At 44.3% G+C, this 19,226-nt stretch overlaps 1 protein-coding gene across 1 annotated transcript; it reads left to right on the top strand.

The window, feature by feature from the left end:
* On the top strand, nt 1-11,502 carry LOC140551923 (uncharacterized). Its single transcript, XM_072675725.1, has 2 exons — nt 1-158; nt 9,487-11,502. Exon 2 carries the CDS (start codon nt 9,658-9,660, stop codon nt 11,158-11,160), a length of 1,503 nt encoding a protein of 500 aa, XP_072531826.1. The 5' UTR covers nt 1-158; nt 9,487-9,657; the 3' UTR covers nt 11,161-11,502.
* Nucleotides 11,503-19,226: the final 7,724 nt, after the last annotated feature.

The following is a 19,226-nucleotide window of genomic DNA, read 5'->3' as shown; positions in this document are numbered from 1 at the left end:
GGGAGAGAGAGAGAGAGAGAAGAAGGAGGGAGAGTCTGCTGCTGCTGCTGCTGCTGTTGGAGGAGGAGGAGGACGTGGCGCTCCAGATTGCAGGCAAAAAGGAGAGCCAGGGGGTGAAAAAATAACAACAACAGCATCATGCACCGGAGAAACTGCAGGTAAACATAATAAACAAGCATGCATCTGCAGGGTTTTAGGCGCGCGCTCATTTGCACCTTTTTTGTCTCTGTCAAAGCGCTGCGAGTGTGTCTATCTATCTATGTGTGTGTGAGAGAGAGAGAATGGCCCGGTATGTGTGTGTATAACTCCATCATGTCAGATAGAAAAAGTCAGCTTTTGTGTAGCGCCCCCCACCTCCTCTTTCCCTCCCCCCTTGCTGAAAAGTGCAGAAGGATAAAAGTGCTGTATGGCGAAAGTTGCAGCGCGCGCCGAACGCAGAGCCGAACTTCCACCTCGGCGCTAATGCTAAGGCTAAGGCTAACGTTTAGCCTAGCAGCTGGAGCTAGCTAGCCATAAACAAGATGGCCACTGGCTAAAGCGGAGAGACCGAGGCAAGGGCTGCCTTTTGTGGGCTTCGCCGTCGGCATACCGCAGAAACGCACAGCAGTACGCCGATTTATAGCCCCCCTAGATCACTCCCGAAAACGGCTGATTCGCCGAGGCTAACGCGTAAAAAGCGGTTTAGTTGTGTGTGTGTGCGCGAGAGAGAGAGAGTGAGGGGGGAGAAAAAGTGTGTGGATGCGTGGCAGATTGAAGTGTGTGTGAGTGTGTGTGATGGGTGGTGGATTGGCACGATCTGACCGAGGTGTGGGAATAAAAGTTTGAAATCCCAGATGCTTCCTCAGCACACCGTATAATAACAGCTAGCTCTGAAGATGCTGAAGTTTAAGCGAATTGTCCGGTCCACCTTAAAAGGTGCAGCAGTTACATCCAGGCGCCTCAGGCGCCTGGATGTAACTGCTGTACCTTTTAAGGTGGACCGGAAAATTCTTCTCGAGCCAACTTCAGGCTCGTCCTGTCAGGCTGGAATAAGCACTATATGGCTTGTTGTTTTTAAACAATAATAATAATATTAATAACAATACCCTCAAACACAGTTAATATTAATGAGTACTCCCTCCAGAAACTCCTGGACTGCCACTCAACATCTGGCGGCACTTTAACCTAATTATGAAGCTGAGCTGCTTTATTCAGCCTACAAGCCACTGCAGCAGTCTATGAGCGTTTGAGTAGAAGTTGGTTAAAGCTTATTCCTAAAAGTTTGTCAAGTACTAGAAGGGCAGGATTTGTGGCCATTTGTGTTTATTTTGCGACAGCGGATCCAGATCGGGGTGCTCTGAGGCACCCTATATCCACCGCCTTCCACAGAGCGCACAACCAGGCGTCCATACGTCTGCTTTTACCTATTTGGGGAGGGGAAACCAACACCAGAAGGTTCTTAGCCAGAGAAATAGCTCAGCTATGAAGCTCCGTTGAGGCTCTTGGGTAAGTTAGTGCTTAGGCAAATTATGGCACCCGATGCGTCCGCTTCACCGGAGCTTCATAACCGAGCTGTCTCTCTGGGTGAGGATGTTCTGGTCCACAAAATGGTAAGAGCAGACACATGGAGGTTTGGGTGGGTGTTTTAAATGTACAGCCTTTAACCATAGACCCAGGTCCTATTCTTTGGGCCGCAGGACGTCTTGGAAGTCTTGCCCAAAGACTCTCATTGGTGTAGTGTGGCTTGCTTGCCTGGCCGAATTGTAGCCTGCCGTGGAGAGGGTGGTGGTGTTACTTACTACGCTACACCAACCACATAAATGTAAACAATGCCTGTATGTCATTTTTCCACGATACCAGACCTTTACAGAGTGTCTGTATGCAGGTTTCCACCATACAGGCCCATTACAGTGTGTCTGTATGCAGGCTGCGACCATACAGGCCCTTGACGGAGTGCATGCAGATTTCCACCATACATGCCCATTACAGAGTGTTTGTATGCTGTTGTGCATCATACAGGCCATTTCCAGAGCATCTGTATGCTGTTGTACACCATACAGGCCCTTTACAGTGTGTCTGTATGCTGTTGTACACCATACATGCCCTTTACAGAGCGTCTGTATGCAGGTTTCCACCATACAGGCCCATTACAGAGCGTCTGTATGCCGGTTTCCACCATACAGGTCCATTACAGAGCGTCTGTATGCTGTTGTACACCATACATGCCCTTTACAGAGCGTCTGTATGCAGGTTTCCACCATACAGGCCCTTTACAGTGTGTCTGTATGCAGGTTTCCACCATACAGGCCCTTTACAGTGTGTCTGTATGCTGTTGTACACCATACAGGCCCTTTACAGTGTGTCTGTATGCTGTTGTACACCATACAGGCCCTTTACAGTGTGTCTGTATGCTGTTGTACACCATACATGCCCTTTACAGAGCGTCTGTATGCAGGTTTCCACCATACAGGCCCTTTACAGTGTGTCTGTATGCAGGTTTCCACCATACATGCCCTTTACAGTGTGTCTGTATGCTGTTGTACACCATACATGCCCTTTACAGTGTGTTTGTATGCAGGTTTCCACTATACAGGCCCTTTACAGTGTGTCTATGAGTATTTGAGTAGAAGTTGGTTAAAGCTTATTTCTAAAAGTTTGTCAAGTACTAGAATGGCAGGATTTGTGACCATTTTTGTTTATTTTGCGACAGCGGATCCAGATCGGGGTGCTCTGAGGCACCCTACATCCACCGCCTTCCACAGAACGCACAACCAAGGGTCCATACGCCTGCTCTTACCCTTTTGGGGAAGGTAGACAAACACCAGAATGTCCTTGGCGAGAGTAATGGCTCAGCTATGAAGCTCCGTTAAGGCTCTTGGGTAAGTTAGTGCTTAGGCAAATGATGGCACCTGATGCGTCCGCTTCACCGGAGCTTCATAACTGAGCCGTCTCTCTGGGTGAGGATGTTCTGGTCCACAAAATGGTAAGAGCAGACACATGGAGGTTTGGGTGGGTGTTTTAAATGTACAGCCTTTAACCATAGACCCAGGTCCTATTCTTTGGGCTGCATGACTGCAGCACCTGATCTTTCCGGTGTGTTCGAAAGCTAGTTAGCTGTGCTCTAAACTGCTCTACGTAGCCTGTTGTCCATTTAAATAATTATTTTATGACTTGCATTTGAATCATGTTACACAGGTAGACAAACGAACAGCTAGTGTGGCTTGCTTGACTGGCCGAATTGTAGCCTGCCGTGGAGAGGGTGGTGGTGTTGCTTACTACACTACACCAACCACATAAATGTAAACAATGCCTGTATGTAATTTTTTTCCACGATACCAGACCTTTACAGAGTGTCTGTATGCAGTTGTACACCATACAGGCCCTTTACAGTGTGTCTGTATGCTGTTATACACCATACAGGCCCTTTACAGAGAGTCTGTATGCTGTTATACACCATACAGGCCTTTTACAGAGCGTCTGTATGCAGGTTTCCAGGTTTGTATGCTGTTTTTGTTGATACATGCCCTTTAACCTTCTGTGTTCAATGTAAAGGCTATCTGTGGTTATATTGATGTTTTTAGTTAATAATCAAAGCACCACTGTTGTGAACTGTAATGAACATGATCAACACAAGCCTGACAGTTAATCCAACAGGACTTCTCAACAGGACTTGTTTCCAAAATGCATCTGACTTGTTTAAGCCATGGTGACACACATGTCACAGGCCCTTTAAAAGATTTGGAAAAGTTTCTTACAGCACTTTGTCCTTCACTTTGCCCAACTAATTAGGTCCCTAAGTGACAAACACTGAACAATCTGTCTCGGGACAGTTTGTGGGTGTGTGTGCGCATGTGACCTTATTTACAAAATGCCGGTGCACTTGTAGTGGTGCTTGAGACAAGACCAGCTCATTTAAAGTGTGTGTTTTGTTTTATTTTTTTTCACCCACAAACCCACAAATGTCATGTATTACATATGAGTTCTGACACTGTTTTAATTTTGCTCATTTTAATTAGTATGAAGCAATATTCAGAACTGGTCTGGGCTCTTGTGGGTTAAGTATTCTTTTGGAAGCATGATGCTGAATATTGTGATGAGGACACAGAAAAAAGTTTTCTTTTGACAGTTCTTCCATGAAGGTCATATTTGTACAGGTGTCCCTGCACAGTAGAACAGTGTACCATCACTCCAAAGTCTGCTAAATCTGCCTGAAGGTATTTTGCTATCAGGGGTGATCATGCTGACTTTCTAACAATTCTATGAGCGATTCTCTCAGTAAGAAGTGGGAAAATTGCTTACTAAAAGTTTACTGATTCGATCTCCTGACCATCAGGAGGTGGGGGTCTACTCTGTCTACATTTACAGTGCAGCAGTCTCTACCGCAGATGGGTTAAATGTGGAGGCTGAATTCTGCTGTATAATGACTATACAGTCATTCTTGTAGACACCTTCTGCTTTGTGGGCATAAATGGTTTTGTCTAAGAATAAAAGCTGCTTAGTGAAGTCTGTGGTTGCTGATTGTTGGTACAAGGTTTGTAAAGGAAATGGTCATCACCTTTACCTAAGCTGTGAACAGTTTTACAATAGATGATTGTCACGGTCCTGTAACAGCTCTATAAGAAATTGCAATGGACTATTTAAACCACAATATTACTAACTCTGTAATATTGCTCTCATCTACTGAGAGGGAGAGGGAGAGGGAGAGGGAGACTTCGACTAATCTGTCCCCTTTTTTTCCTGTTTTTTGGGATTAGCTACGGTTAAGTGGAGGAGGTTGCTATTTAGAATGAATACTGGGATCAACACGAGCAAAAAATGGTGAGGATGATACAGGGTAACGGTATGCTATTACATCTGTAAATCACTGATTAGCTACAACACTGTACTGTGTGAGTAGAGATCGACCCAAATGGGTTTTTTTCTATAACCGATACTGATGTTTAGAAGTCAGGGTCAGCCGACATGTGCTGCCGAGTGTATGTATGTGTGTGTGTGTGTATATATATATATATATATATATATATATAATTTTTTTTTTTTTTTTTTTTTTTTTTAGTTAGTTAGTGCCCGATATCTAGATATCTTTATTTGCATGCTAAAATGTCACACTACATTTCTGAACGTAACATCATTTATTAACTCTGATCTGAACCTTTATAAATAAAAATTAATTAAACTGAAAAATATAAATATTTATAATATAAATAAATAATACTGTTGCAAACACAAGTTTCTGCATTTTCATATAAAACAAAGTCCTCAAGAAACCATCTGTAGCTTTAAAAATGTAAACATTTTAGTGCACTTGACCTGATCAAAAACCTCTGTTAGTGCAAATAACAGCAGCAAACCTCTCATTTCTGAATGAAGGAAATTATGTAAAAATTACAGAACAATATAAAAAGGAATGTGCTTTAATTTGAACTTTGTTGCTTCCTCACTTTACCCGTCTTTCACCAGGGGGCTGCCCGCGGACGTGCCTGGCTTTAAATCTGATCTACTAAGCAATTATTAAAAAATGACAAATATCGGCCTGATATATCGAACGACCTCTAGTACTGTTTTAGCTAGCTAAAGCATAAAGCTGTGGCATGAAGGCACCCCTCCGCAGTAGCGTTAGACAGGAGTCCAGGATGCAGACGTTGTGCAAGCAAGTTGTTTCATTGGTTTATTTTTCACTGAAATGCTTTCTTACTTCTAAAAGTGCCTTTGTCGTTTCTTGCCTCCCCTACACCTCCAGTGTGTTTTCTCTATTAGTATAGAACACAGTCAAAGCAGACAATGGAAGCAATACTGTCTACAGCACGTCCTGCAGTGCTTTGCGGTTACAAATTAATCAATTCTAAATATTAACTAATCTTGCAGCCCTTATACACAGTAATTACTCGTCATTAGTATTGTTACAGACGGCCTTCCGTTTGGCCTGACTGAATCCGATCAGACAACTCATTCCTTTTACACTTGAATAAAATGTGGACGAAATCCGTCTCTGACCACCCCCTCCCCGTTGAGTAAATCGCTTGTAACATGATCACGGTGTGTCTTGGGGGTGTTTACACCTGGCTTTTCATGCGGACAAGTGAAAACACGAACCTGAACCGATCACTGACGATGCATGTTAAGGCCAGGTGTAGACTGGCTCTCTGTGAGGGGGCTTTACAGATGTTTGGTTCCGTTCATGACCACTGCAAACAGATCTGAATGCAAGTTTGACTAGACCGGAGCGTTTCTTCACACCAGACCACACTGAAGGACTTTGTTCATGTCTGGGTTCATAACAGTTTGGCCCCATCCATTCAGCCTACAGCAGTCTAGCAGTTTGCTGCAGTTCTTCTGCAGTTGTCCGGAGTACTTCGTAAAGCTGTGACGAAGTGTATAAACATTAGTTTGCGCATTGCCCATAAGTGTTTACCAAATAAATGAGCTGCGGCACTTCTCTCACTGATTCTTATTGGTTCTGTTGCGGAGTTTGACTGTTGGACCGCCTGTGCCTAAAGGTCGGTGTCAGTACACTTAGGGTAAGGGTTTGTAGTATATGTGCCAGATATTAAGGATGCACCGATCCAATATAAGGATCGGATATCGTTCCCAATATTAACATATACAAATATTGGCTGGATCGTTATTGGATAATTAGGCCGAGCCATGAAACCGATCCTTTCTCGTTAATTTGTTGGTGTGAGACTGGACTAAATGTGCAGATAGATCAATGAGTCAATCCTGATGCCTTAAGTCTCTCCCACATGATGAGGTGTACGCTTTATTCATTTAGGAATGGTATCGGGTATTGACCGATATGCAAAATGAACGGAACTGAAAAAGCCGTATCGATGCATCCCTACTACATATTACTGCCATCGCTGCATCAGAATTACAATTACAAAAGCAGTGCGGATGGCCTTTAATATGAAACGACGGGTTCAGGATGTTAATAAATAATAAATTAAAAACAAGGAGAAGAGAGAATGGTAGATCAAACTAGCTAACATTCAATAAGAGAGGTTTTACAGTTGAAACGGACATTTGCAATGTAACCTAAAGTCTGGCGCACACCGGACGCACCACGCCACATCCAAAAATTCAAAACCATCGTTGGAGGCACACACACACACCAGCTCATGCATGCTCTTCATGACTCCGAACTCCTAAATTGCTCAACATGCCACACACCATTTTTACGGGCTACATAAAGTAGCTCACATGGCCTGAAATGTACAGTGCCAAGACCAGGTTACTATCCTAAAGCAGCTAGTAGGTGAAATATGCCACATTCATCCCCCCTGGATGTGGTACTCCGCCGCCCCTGCCAAAAATAAAAATCCTAGAGGAGACACCTAGTTTATTTAGTTTATTTTCTGTGTGTAGATTTATTTGGCGGAGTGTATTTGAACCTTCATTGCGCTGCTTCTGGCCTGTCGGCGGTATGTAAACAAGAGGAACGGAGAGAAGTTATGTAGGAATCCTGATAATGGCAGCTTACATGCAGTCTTTTTATATCTGATTATTATTAGCATCTGCATTTGAACTTGTATCCTTGCCGTTTTCTTTGTTTATGCGCATATCTGACGCATCCACCATCAACAGAACACGCTTCTGTAGTCTGGCCCAGTGTCTCGCCCACAGCATTACTGGATTGCCTGAAATGTGGATGACGTATAGAGCAGAAACCAACAGCCACTTCTGTAGCCCGTCTCTGTGTCCCGCCTGGGGCGCGGTTGGATTGGTACAGATGTGGAGCATGCGGCGAGTAAACCCAATCAAACCTGCTTTTCGGTTTAGTGAGAAACGCAGGAATGAGGGCTCTCCTGCCCTCGCTCCCACAGCAAGAGGAAAAGTCCAAACATGCCAGGCTTGTCATATTTCCCTCGCTCTAGCCCGACAAATGTGACGCGTGCATGCAGCTTGAGATCTGGAAGCAGACGTTGTGTGCAGACTCGCACTGTATCTTTGTGCTTCGTTGGGTGGCCAGTGATGCAGACAAGCCTTCAGACATCATAATTTAATAAGTTACACATAATGAGTGAAAACGGAAATGACAATGGCCAGAAATTAAAGGTACAGACAGCTGGCGCTTCAACGCATGGCGCTTTACTTGGGCTAAACGGGCCTTTTCCATAGAACGCACCACGGTTTTGGATCTTAAAGTGCGGTGCAATGAAACTCTCCAAATGTATGAGGCTCATTAGGTGTCTTTTCATTGGTTTTTAACCAACGCCATCCTCGCCCAGTGCTCCACAGTATCATGAACTGGAATAAAGCTGGAAAGAGGCCAGAATGTCGCTGAAACACTCGTGTATGTCCAGGCGTTTCGCTGCGGACAGAACCGCGAGTGATTAAAAGAATATGGACATTAAGAAATGAATGTGTGCGTGGGCCAATCTCTGCTACTACAGTTACCATAGCGACGCTCCCGAATCCACTACAGTTCCCACAGTGCCACATAAAGACAAACCTTATTTGCTAACAGCTTAGCAGTTTGGTTCCGCATGGTGTTCATCGAGCTCCGTCCGCTGCGTGGATACTTCCGGGGAGCTTGCTGTGTACCTAGTATTCTTGGTGCAGCTGCGCCCACCAAACCGTGATGTCTTTACCCTGATGGCTCGATACTAATACACATAGCGCTGCTCCCCTAAAAATCGAGACATGGAAGGCATGCCATCGATGCTTGTTCACGCATGAAATACATTTTTGGTTGAACAAGGTAAACATGGTAACCTTCATATACGTATATTGCTTTTTAAGTTGCTACCATTTTACTGCATGAACGGCTTTAGTCTGCATCTAGGCTTTCTCGCTTGCACAGTATGCACTGTGAACTAACCTGTGAACCTGTAAGTTGCAAACATCACAATGCAAACATCAAATTTATGTTAAATAAATATTTGCTCCATAGATGATGCATGCAGCATCATTAATTATCCATATCTGTAAAACCACATTGGTTAACCCCTATTAAAAAAAATATTAAGCCCAAGTAAAAAATTGTATTTATTTATTTTTTGCAGATTACAGGATTGCAAATATATGAAATCAAAATATTGTTGGAACAATGCTTCACCTTAAACATCAGTAAGCGTCCCATCAACCAATGGTTTCAAATGTGACCATGTGACAACGTGACGCAAAACACTCAGGCTCGTCCTGTAATGATTTCGTTGCCGTCCGGATGCGAGAGTTTTATCCCTAAGATGATGTGTTATACATTTTTGTAGACATCCCTCTTAAGGAACAGAAAATGCTGAGAATTTACATAAGAGATGTTTATGGCTGTTTTTAGCTTGGAAGGGAGTGTGATTGGCGTTTGTTCATAAAACCAAACTTTCATGTGCACCAAACTTTCATTGCATGTCAGTCGTCGCGTGTGTGTGTGTGTGTGTGTGTGTGTGTGTGTGTATATATATATATATATATATATATATATATATATATTGCTGTTGAAAGAAACCATGCTTGACCAACGTCCAGCGCACTAACTGTGTTTCTGCTTTGCTTATGCCCCCCCCCCAGGAGCCCTAGGGAAGAGTGCTGCTCCTAACAGCAGGAAGAAGCAGCCTTGGCAGGCCTCAGCACTAGAGTGGCTCTCCTGGGTGGGAGGCTGAGTTTCGGCACTGTGCGAACACAAGCTAACTTCGCTCAGAACGGAAGCTTTCGTCAGCGGGTGGACTCGACCCCACCAGCATGGCCGAGCTGGAGACGGAGTGCATGGCCTTAGGACTAAACGCTCTGACGTCGGAGTGCGGCACGCCACCTCTTGACCCGCTACATCCCGAGTGCAGTCCTCCCACCCTAACCATGCTGTCGTCCTCAGGGTGCAGCACGCCCACTCTCAGCACCCTGACCTCAGAGATCGCAGAGCCCATGGCCATGCTGCCGTGTGTGAAGAGCGAGCCAGACCTGGACCCTATCCGCACCGTGGACCTGTCAGAAATCCAGCCGCTGAGCACGGCCGAGCTGGGCTCGGAGCAGATCAAGATGGAGATCAGCGGCCTGGACTACATCAAGTCTGAACACCACAGCGACCTGCATTCCTTCCACGGCACGGAGCTGGACTCCTACAAGTCGCACTACGAGCCCAGCCTCGTGTTCGACTACATCACACACGTGTCCGACAGCCTGGAGTACATCAAGTCGGAGCAGCACACCGACCTGCAGTGCTACTACGCAACGGAGCTGGGGTCGCTCAAACCCGAGTACGAAGCCAACCTCATGTCCAGCCACATAAAGTCAGAGATGAATGGCCTGGAGTCCATCCACATGGCGGAGCTGCGCACCGAGCTGAACAAGCTACGCCCCGATGCGGTCATCGACGGCATGGGCAAGCTGGACTCTGACTTTCCCACAGGCCACCTGTACGAGCTGCAGACCGCTCAGGTGGGCAAAGGCCCCAACAATGCACAGACGCAAACCAGCACAAAAACCCACGGCGCCACTCAGCGCAAACCTCGCAACCTCACGGGAGAAAAGCCGTTCTCCTGCACGCAGTGCGGGAAGAACTTCAGCACTCTGGGCAACCTGAAGACACACCAGCGCATTCACACCGGCGAGAGGCCTTACACCTGCTCCCAGTGCGGCAAGAGCTTCGGACAGGCAGGCAACCTGAAGAGGCACCAGCTCATCCACACGGGCCAGAAGCCCTACACCTGCGCTCACTGCCCCAAGGGCTTCACCAAAGCGGACGACCTCCGCTCACACCAGAGGCTGCACACGGGCGAGAAGCCCTTCGCCTGCACGGAGTGCGGCAAGAGCTTTTGTCAGTCCAAGGAACTTAAAGCCCATCAGCTCAGCCACACTGGAGAGAGGCCCTTCTGCTGCTCGCACTGCGGCAAGACCTTCACCAAGGAGATGAGCTTCCGCAATCACCAGCAAGTCCACACGGGCGAGAAGCCGTTCAGCTGCTCGCAGTGTGGCAAGAGCTTCAGCAATTCAGGGGTCCTCAAAACGCATGAGAAGATTCACACTGGGGAGAGACCGTTTGGCTGCACGCAGTGCGGCAAGAGCTTCGGCCGCCTAGGACATCTAAAAGCACACCAGCAGATCCACACTGGCGAGCGGCCGTTCGCGTGCCAGCAGTGCGGCAAAAGCTTCAGCCAGTCGGGCCACCTCAAAGCACACGAGCAGATTCATAAACGAGAGCGGCCTGATCTCAGCAGCGGCAGCAGTCGCAGTAACGACAGTAGCTAAACACCTCTTAACCTCTCGAAAGTATTACCCCTTTTTTTTATTTTTTTTTTTTTTATAAAATCTACAGTATATATATATATAAATATATATTATATGTTTCCTTATGTTGTCATACCGTACATATTTTCTTTTCTTTTTTTTTCTTTTGGCAATATATTTGGTTTTTTTTTTTGTTTTTCTTTTTTTGGTCCACATTTGTGACTGATTTGCTCTTATGCAAGTGTCTTTATGTTCGGGGGATCAGTGAAGTTACGTAGGAAGCTTTGTATCTCGTCTGATCTGTGTTGTAGTGAGTGCCATTCTAGTTCCTTTCCTCCAGAAAAATACTCACTGTGTACACATTTATTGATAACATGTAATTCCTAAACCATGTATTTCAATGAATTATTAAAAAAAAACTAATGTAAAAACCCCACTCTTCCAGTCTTTTGCCATGTTAAAAAAGGAGTCTTTGTTTAAAGTTGTTTTACTTGGTTTAGTCCAACCAGTAAGGATGTGAATGAATCTAGTGGCCGGTATAATAAAAATACAGCCATACGCAGTAATGCGCAGTAATAGGTTTGTGGACCCCTGCTCGAATTCCATGTAGGGATGGGAATCTCTGGGCACGTCACGTCTGCGCTGCCAAGCGTATTGATGCATCATGCAGAATGAAACTAAATGCCTCCTTAAACACCTCCATACTTGAGAAAAGCTTTTCCACAGGATGCAATGGAATATTTATGCATCTGAGGTTCTTTTCATGGCTCATTTCACAGAAGGTAAAGGCGCAGGAATCTTTATTTCCCATGTAAAAGAAATCCTGCCCGAAGAGGGCTGTAGTGATCTGCCGTTCCTCTGCTACGTTCTCTAACCGCTCAGCCATATCCGCACCCGTGTGGTTGTCATTCACTGCTCTTGCGTGGAGCATGAGGCCTTAGCTGCTGCTCATCTGTGATCAAATGTGCAGATGTCTGTGCTTTGCATGTTACAGCTATCATATACCTACTTTCTTCAGAGAGTACATGACTGTGGTTTTGGTCTTGTTGCACAGTTTAGGGGTCGCTATGTCAGTAAAATATCTTCGCTACGTCTTTGCTCCAAAGTGCGCAACACAGTGCGAAAGCCCTGTTTCTCGAGAACTAAATATGGACGCAGTAAAAGTTGGTCATGCTTGTAATTCACTTTGCCTTTCCTGAGATGGGTGGAAGCTCTTTTGTTTGGCTGAGGATGCTGGTTGGAATTATCGCTTGTCCGTCTTGTGTCTTTGTCAAGTGCAGGCCACAGATGTACGTATTGCACGTCAGAGTTCCCTGTCCCTAATTCCATGCCTAATTAATGCTGTAAGTATAAACAAGTCTCATACTCTACAGAGACATGGCTCTACCCCTTCCACAGCACCCGTTTGATAGCGTGGGTGGCATGGGATAGCCTGCCCTCTCCCCCATCACTCCATTAGCTGGAGTAACAGAACTAGCAGTTCTCCTCCAAACATTGAGCTCCAGTGGTGTTGGCAGCAGTTTTTGTACTGGTGGAGTTTTACATGTCTTAGAAGCACTTGCTGGCCTCCACCATCTCAGTACTGGTAGCATTGTGTGATGGGGAAGTGTTAGCTGTTGCTGGGGATGGGAAAAAAGACTACACTGGGGAGAAAATTGTGAAAGATTAAAAAAATGGTGATGTGTTATCTCCAATATTAATCAGCAAGTCTGAAGATGTTTATCACTCGATAGTAGTGACCATATTGACCATAAATGACCATAAATCCACATTCTACCAAACTTCATGGCAGTGGTACCAACCGAAGAAAGAAATGGTCACATGCCATCACATTAGCTCATGTAGTGGTAACCTTAATGTTAGAGTGGGCGATGTCAATGTCATTAGCTCCATGGCAGGAAAGTGAAAAGTGGCTGTTTTGTTATTAATAATAAATATAAGGGAATGTGTCAAAATTCAGCTGCTCTGGTGGCTTATGTAAAGGGAAAAGATCCCTCACTGCAAGCGACCACTCAAGCCACAGGCCCTGCATTTTTAGTGACCTGAATGAAATATTGCGGTTAGGGCTTTTGTGTACAGTAACTGAACCCAGGCGTTTACGAAACACTACCCAGAGCATGCTTTTTCTCCTGGGCGTTCCTCCCGTAACCATGTTTCATGATGGTTACAGGAGGAATGTGTTAACCTTCTCCATGCTGACCCCTATCCGCTGCCAAAAGCGCCTAAAATTGACCTAGGATAGAAGACCCCCCCCCCCCCCCCCCACACACACACACACACACACACACACACACATAACACATGACAGCTGAATATGAGTGTGTTGCTTACTTGGAAAAGGGACGGCACCTGGATGCAGTGGGATGGGGGGGAAGAGGAGCCAGTGGAGGGAGTGTGATGCTCTGGGCAACCTTCGCAGATCTCAATTCAGTCCAGTGTCTGTGGGATGTGCTGGGACATCAACGCCGACCCAGGCAGCCCTGTGGATCTGCTGGAACATCTTGGTAGCAGCATCTTGGATGTAATCATAATGTTTGGACATATCTGTGTATATTTGCAAAATATCCTGAGCTAGTGTGTGACGATACGGTTTAGTTTGCTGAAACGGTGAAAAACATAAGCGTGTGTTTCAACTCCCACCTGTACAATCCTCTAATATTACTCCAATAAATGTAGCCTACATGTAGCTTCCTGAGATAACCATAAGATTAGATGGGGAGATTAAAGAGTTCTTGGCCTGTTATCTGCTTGTTAACATGCTAAGGTTAATGTGAGGAGTCGCCTATTTTATTAAACTCCACAGATTGTGAGAGGATGAATCTTAGAAATGTTACATTTGCTGATTTTGTTTTAATGGACAACAGAGCACAGTTCTGACATATTGCCATGCATAGTGTTTGCAAGCCATTGCTTTCATTAAAAATAATTCAATTTAAAGTAAATTCATTGATTAAATAAATAAAAATTAACTCCAGCCTGATTTTAACTGTGAGCAGAGACACACAGTACTGTATGATAATGCACTGTTCTACAACTGCCACTAGATGATGCCAGTCAATTATAGCAACAAGCAAAGAACCACAATATTGTCCTTTATGTTTGTTTGGATTCGTGTTTTAAACCGCTCTGTATACACCTCATAGGAATGAATCATTTACATACAGTCAGCTGAATAGTTAATTCCACAAATAATAATAAGAATTAATACATGAATACATTGTGAGATATAGTATTTAGTTCCTGTTTACAGTTGTATGTAAAAGATTTGACACCCTAATTACTCACTAAATTATATATATGTATATACACTGCTCAAAAAAATAAAGGGAACACTTAAACAACACAATATAACTCCAAGTAAATCAAACTTCTGTGAAATCAAACTGTCCACTTAGGAAGCAACACTGATTGACAATCAATTTTACATGCTGTTGTGCAAATAGAATAGACAACAGGTGGAAATTTTTGGCAATTAGCAAGACACACTCAATAAAGGAGTGGTTCTGCAGGTGGGGACCACAGACCACTTCTCAGTATCTATGCTTTCTGGCTGATGTTTTGATCACTTTTGAATGTTGGTGGTGCTTTCACACTTGTGGTAGCATGAGACGGACTCTACAACCCACACAAGAGGCTCAGGTAGTGCAACTCATCCAGGATGGCACATGAATGCGGAGGCTGGAGGCGCTACCAGGAGACAGGCCAGTACACCAGGAGACGTGGCGGAGGCCGTAGGAGGGCAACAACCCAGCAGCAGGACCGCTACCTCCGCCTTTGTGTAAGGAGGAACAGGAGGAGCACTGCCAGAGCCCTGCAAAATGACCTCCAGCAGGCCACAAATGTGCATGCGTCTGCACAAACGGTTAGAAACCGACTCCATGAAGATGATATGAGGGCCCGACGTGCTCACAGCCCAACACCGTGCAGGACGCTTGGCATTTGCGAGAGAACACCAGGATTGGCAAATTCGCCACTGGCGCCCTGTGCTCTTCACAGATGAAAGCAGGTTCACACTGAGCACATGTGACAGACGTGACAGAGTCTGGAGACGCTGTGGAGAGCGATCTGCTACCTGCAACATCCCTCAGCATGACCGATTTGGCAGTGGGTATGTAATGATGTGGGGTGGAATTTCTTTGAAGGGCTGCACATCTGGGACATCATGTCTCGCCCCATCCACCAACGTCACGTTGCACCACAGACCGTCCAGGAGTTGGCGGATGCTTTAGTCCAGGTCTGGGAGGAGATCCTCATGGCACAGGCACGTGGAGGCAACACACAATACTGAGCCTCATTTTGATTTGTTTTAAGGACATTGCATCAAGGTTGGATCAGCCTGTAGTGTGTTTTTTACATATAAAAATAAGGAGGCATTTATATATATATTTAAATTAAACCAATAAATGCCTGCTTATTACTACGTTATTGAAAAGTAGGTTTTGTCACTGCAGCATTTTCATGGCACTGGTAATGTGGCCTTACTTACTAGGCCTTATTAAAGCAGTAGTGAAAAAAAATTAAGTGGCTGCTTATTTGTGCTATATTAAGCAGTAACTAGGAGTAATTAAGCATTTTCTAGAGCACCTGTAATACTCTAAACTCTGTCAACCAGTAGTTAACCAGTAATTAACATTTTATTTCATCTGAAGAGCACCTGCAATGCAATAAGCCCTATTCTGGCAGTAGTGGATAAATATTAGACAGGGATGTCTAAAGTATGGCATATTAGTCTTGTTCCGCCATTCCACCAGTATCAGACAACTTAACATGCAGGGGAACAACATTCCAACCCTCCTCAACACTTATCTCATGGCCTCAGTAAATATCCTGAGAGAGCTGACTGGCATGTGAATCCTTCTGGCTGAGACGTGTAACACGTTCTTTGAAGGTCTAAATCCTCCTGTATGTGAAGCTCTAGATGCACATGTGAATCCTTCTGGCTGAGACGTGTAACACGTTCTTTGAAGGTCTAAATCCTCCTGTATGTGAAGCTCTAGATGCACATGTGTGTCCTGTGATGTAGCTCTCTACCCAAGTAATCATTTTCTTTATTATTGTTATTTTTATTATTAAATGCTTTCTTACATAAGCAGTAATGTACTACGAACCCCCAGCAGGACACCAGTAACGTAGTTTTAAATAAAAACAAACAGGCTTTATATGAGACTAAGATAAATCTTCTACCTGCCAAACAACTTGAGTTGTTTTTTAGAAGAGATCTTTTCTCTGGATAATCTTTCAGGGGTTCACGATAAAGTGCTATGCAGGGGTCAGTTTCCACTAGAAAACTATCATCTGGTGCTCTTGAAACTGGAAAGCCTGAATGGTGTTTGCTCGCAACCTCAATGCCACAATACCAACAGCAAACACACCAAGCAGTCTATCTCCCCCACCTTACTACACCTTAAAACACACTCTGCCCTTCCCCACCTAACCTCAGGCCTTCTTAGCCACAATCACTGACCAGATCTCTCAGCTACTTCTGACAATTTCTTTATGACTGCTCTCAGCAGGCGGCCTCCGAATCCCAATGCAAATTCAACCAGTAAAGACGTAATAGACTTTGTTACAAGACCCCTAACCCCTAACATCCAATATTAGACCATCTCTACTGGTCTAATACTGTATAAGCCGGCCACCCACGCTCCTTTGGGTCAGTTTCCATAAGTTTGTATAGACTAGGACCCTAAGGTAACTTATATACTACTAAATGCAAAAGTCAGTACGGCTGGGTCTTTCCACTGACTCTGACTCTGCCGTTGCCGGAAGTTCATCCACCACTTTGGTGGCAGGACAGAAAAAAGTCTGGACACTTGTCTTCTGTGGATCTTAAAGGATGGCGGGTCAGGTCGAGCCATCCTTGAAGTTCGAAGGGCTCTTGGTGCGGATCGGCTTTTGCCCTTTGCTTAATTAAGTACGGTGGGGCGGGACCATTATTGGCTTTGAAGGCCAGTGTCAAGGTTTTGAACCTGATGCGAGCAGCTACAGGAAGCTAGTGAAGAGAACGCAGCAGTGGAGTGACATGGCTGAATTTAGAAGCGTTGAAGATGAACCGTGCCGCTGTATTTTGGATAGGTGGCAGGGACCTGATGGTGCGCAAAGGGAGACCAGCAAGAAGAGAGTTGCAGTAGTCAAGTATTGAAGTGACGAGAGACTGAACGAGCACCTGGGCGGCCTCTCTAGAGAGGAAGGATCGAATTATCTGGATGTTGTACAGGAAAAATCTGCATGACCGAGTTACGTTTGCGACGTGGCTTGAGAACGATAACTGATCATGCATGACTACACCAAGGCTTGAGCTTCTGTAGATGGAGTGACCAGTGAGTTCTCAAAGGAGATGGCAAGTTCTGATCTTCACAACACATGTTTATGGAAGTGTATCATGGCATGAACAAAGAATTTCTAAGGATCTCAGAAGAGGAGATGTTGATGCTCATCAGGCTGGAAAAAGTTACAAAACCATCTCTAAAGAGTTTGAACTCCACCAATCCACCATCAGACAGGTTGTGTACAAATGGAGGACATGGTTTGGGCCCATTTTGCTGCATCTAGGCCAAGACGACCTGTCTTCATTGATGGTGCAATGAATTCCGACAAATTCTAAAGGAAAATGCCAGGACAGGATGACCCTAAGCACACAAGTCGTTCTACCAAAGAATGTCTAAAAAAGAATAAAGGTAAGGTTTTGGAATAGGCAAGACATGTTGTGGAAGGAACTGAAGCAAGCAGTTTATAGTTTTTTGTATGGAGGAATGGGCTAAAATTCCTCCAAGCAGATGTGCCAATGTGGACTGAACAACAGTTACCTTGGGGTCACACCAGATACTGAAAGATTCACATACGTTTGCCACACAGATGTGTAATATTGGATTATTTTCCTTAATACATAAATAATCAAGTTTAATGCTGTTGTCTCATTCGTTTGACTGTTTGAATTTTTGGGTCAAACTTACGAAGAAAAATAGGAAACATAGGTTCCAAACATGCACCACTGTATAATGCAGTTCTATAAATAAAGGTGCTGTAAAGGGCACTTTGAGCGATGCTTTAGAAGAATCACTTTTGGTTCCATAACCATTTAAGTAAAGAAGCTTTGGGTGGGAAGAATCTTTACATTGGTAAAGAAACTTGACCATTGACTTCTTTCAACCTTTAAAATGTTCTTCATACTCGCACATCTCTTTTTTCTTCATGGAACCAAAGCATTTGCAGGTGAGTTTATATTCTAATGTTTTTCATTAGAATATGAATAAATGTCTTGGGAAAAAAAGGTAAAATAATTTAATCATAGTACTCTTTTTACATTACATTTTTTAAGTAACCCCCTCAACCCTGCTAATACATGAGCTGTGTGACCCTTACTCAGTGTCTAAATGCAGCATCACTGATGTTCAGAGCTGTTTTCTTTACTGATGCAGCATCACTGATGTTTAGAGCTGTTTTTCTTTACTGAACTTCCAGATTTTGTGTCTCAAAAGCTAAAATATCAGTAAAAAAAAGTGTGAGATGATCACAGCAACATACTCTTCTGACCTAGCCCCTACAACTGCTGCTCATCTGTGCTGAAATTGTACGGTATAACAGAACATTGAGCGTGTAATTGCGTTGATGAGGCTCATGAGTTCTGTTAATGTCAAAACAATAGCCTAAACAAATTATTTAAAAATATTTTTAATAAACACAGCTATTTATGTATTTAATGTGTAATTAATACCAATAACGGCAGTATGTGCTGCACTGTGAACTGCTTCATGAATAATGTTCCACATGCATTTCCGGTTCGCATTGTTGTGACTGTAACATGTATACAGTGTGCTATATTTTTTTGTTTATGTATGTACTATTGTGTATGTTGAATGATATGTCATATGCTTTATGATGGTTACAGGTGCTATCTTGATATTGTAGGGTGCTTCTGGCCATGGACAACGGATAATCACTAACTCATTTACAGTTCCGGTACAGTGTATCAATGAGTTTGACGTATGAATAAAAACATGTGAAGTCCATAGGTTTTGAGCATGCTTTATTGGTTATATATTTTCACCCTCTTTAGACACAGAGAGGCTCTAGGTTTGATCTTCACC

Source organism: Salminus brasiliensis, chromosome 3 (assembly GCF_030463535.1).
Source record: "Salminus brasiliensis chromosome 3, fSalBra1.hap2, whole genome shotgun sequence".
Classification (NCBI taxonomy): Eukaryota; Metazoa; Chordata; class Actinopteri; order Characiformes; family Bryconidae; genus Salminus; species Salminus brasiliensis.
This window is presented reverse-complemented; position numbering and strand designations above follow the sequence as displayed.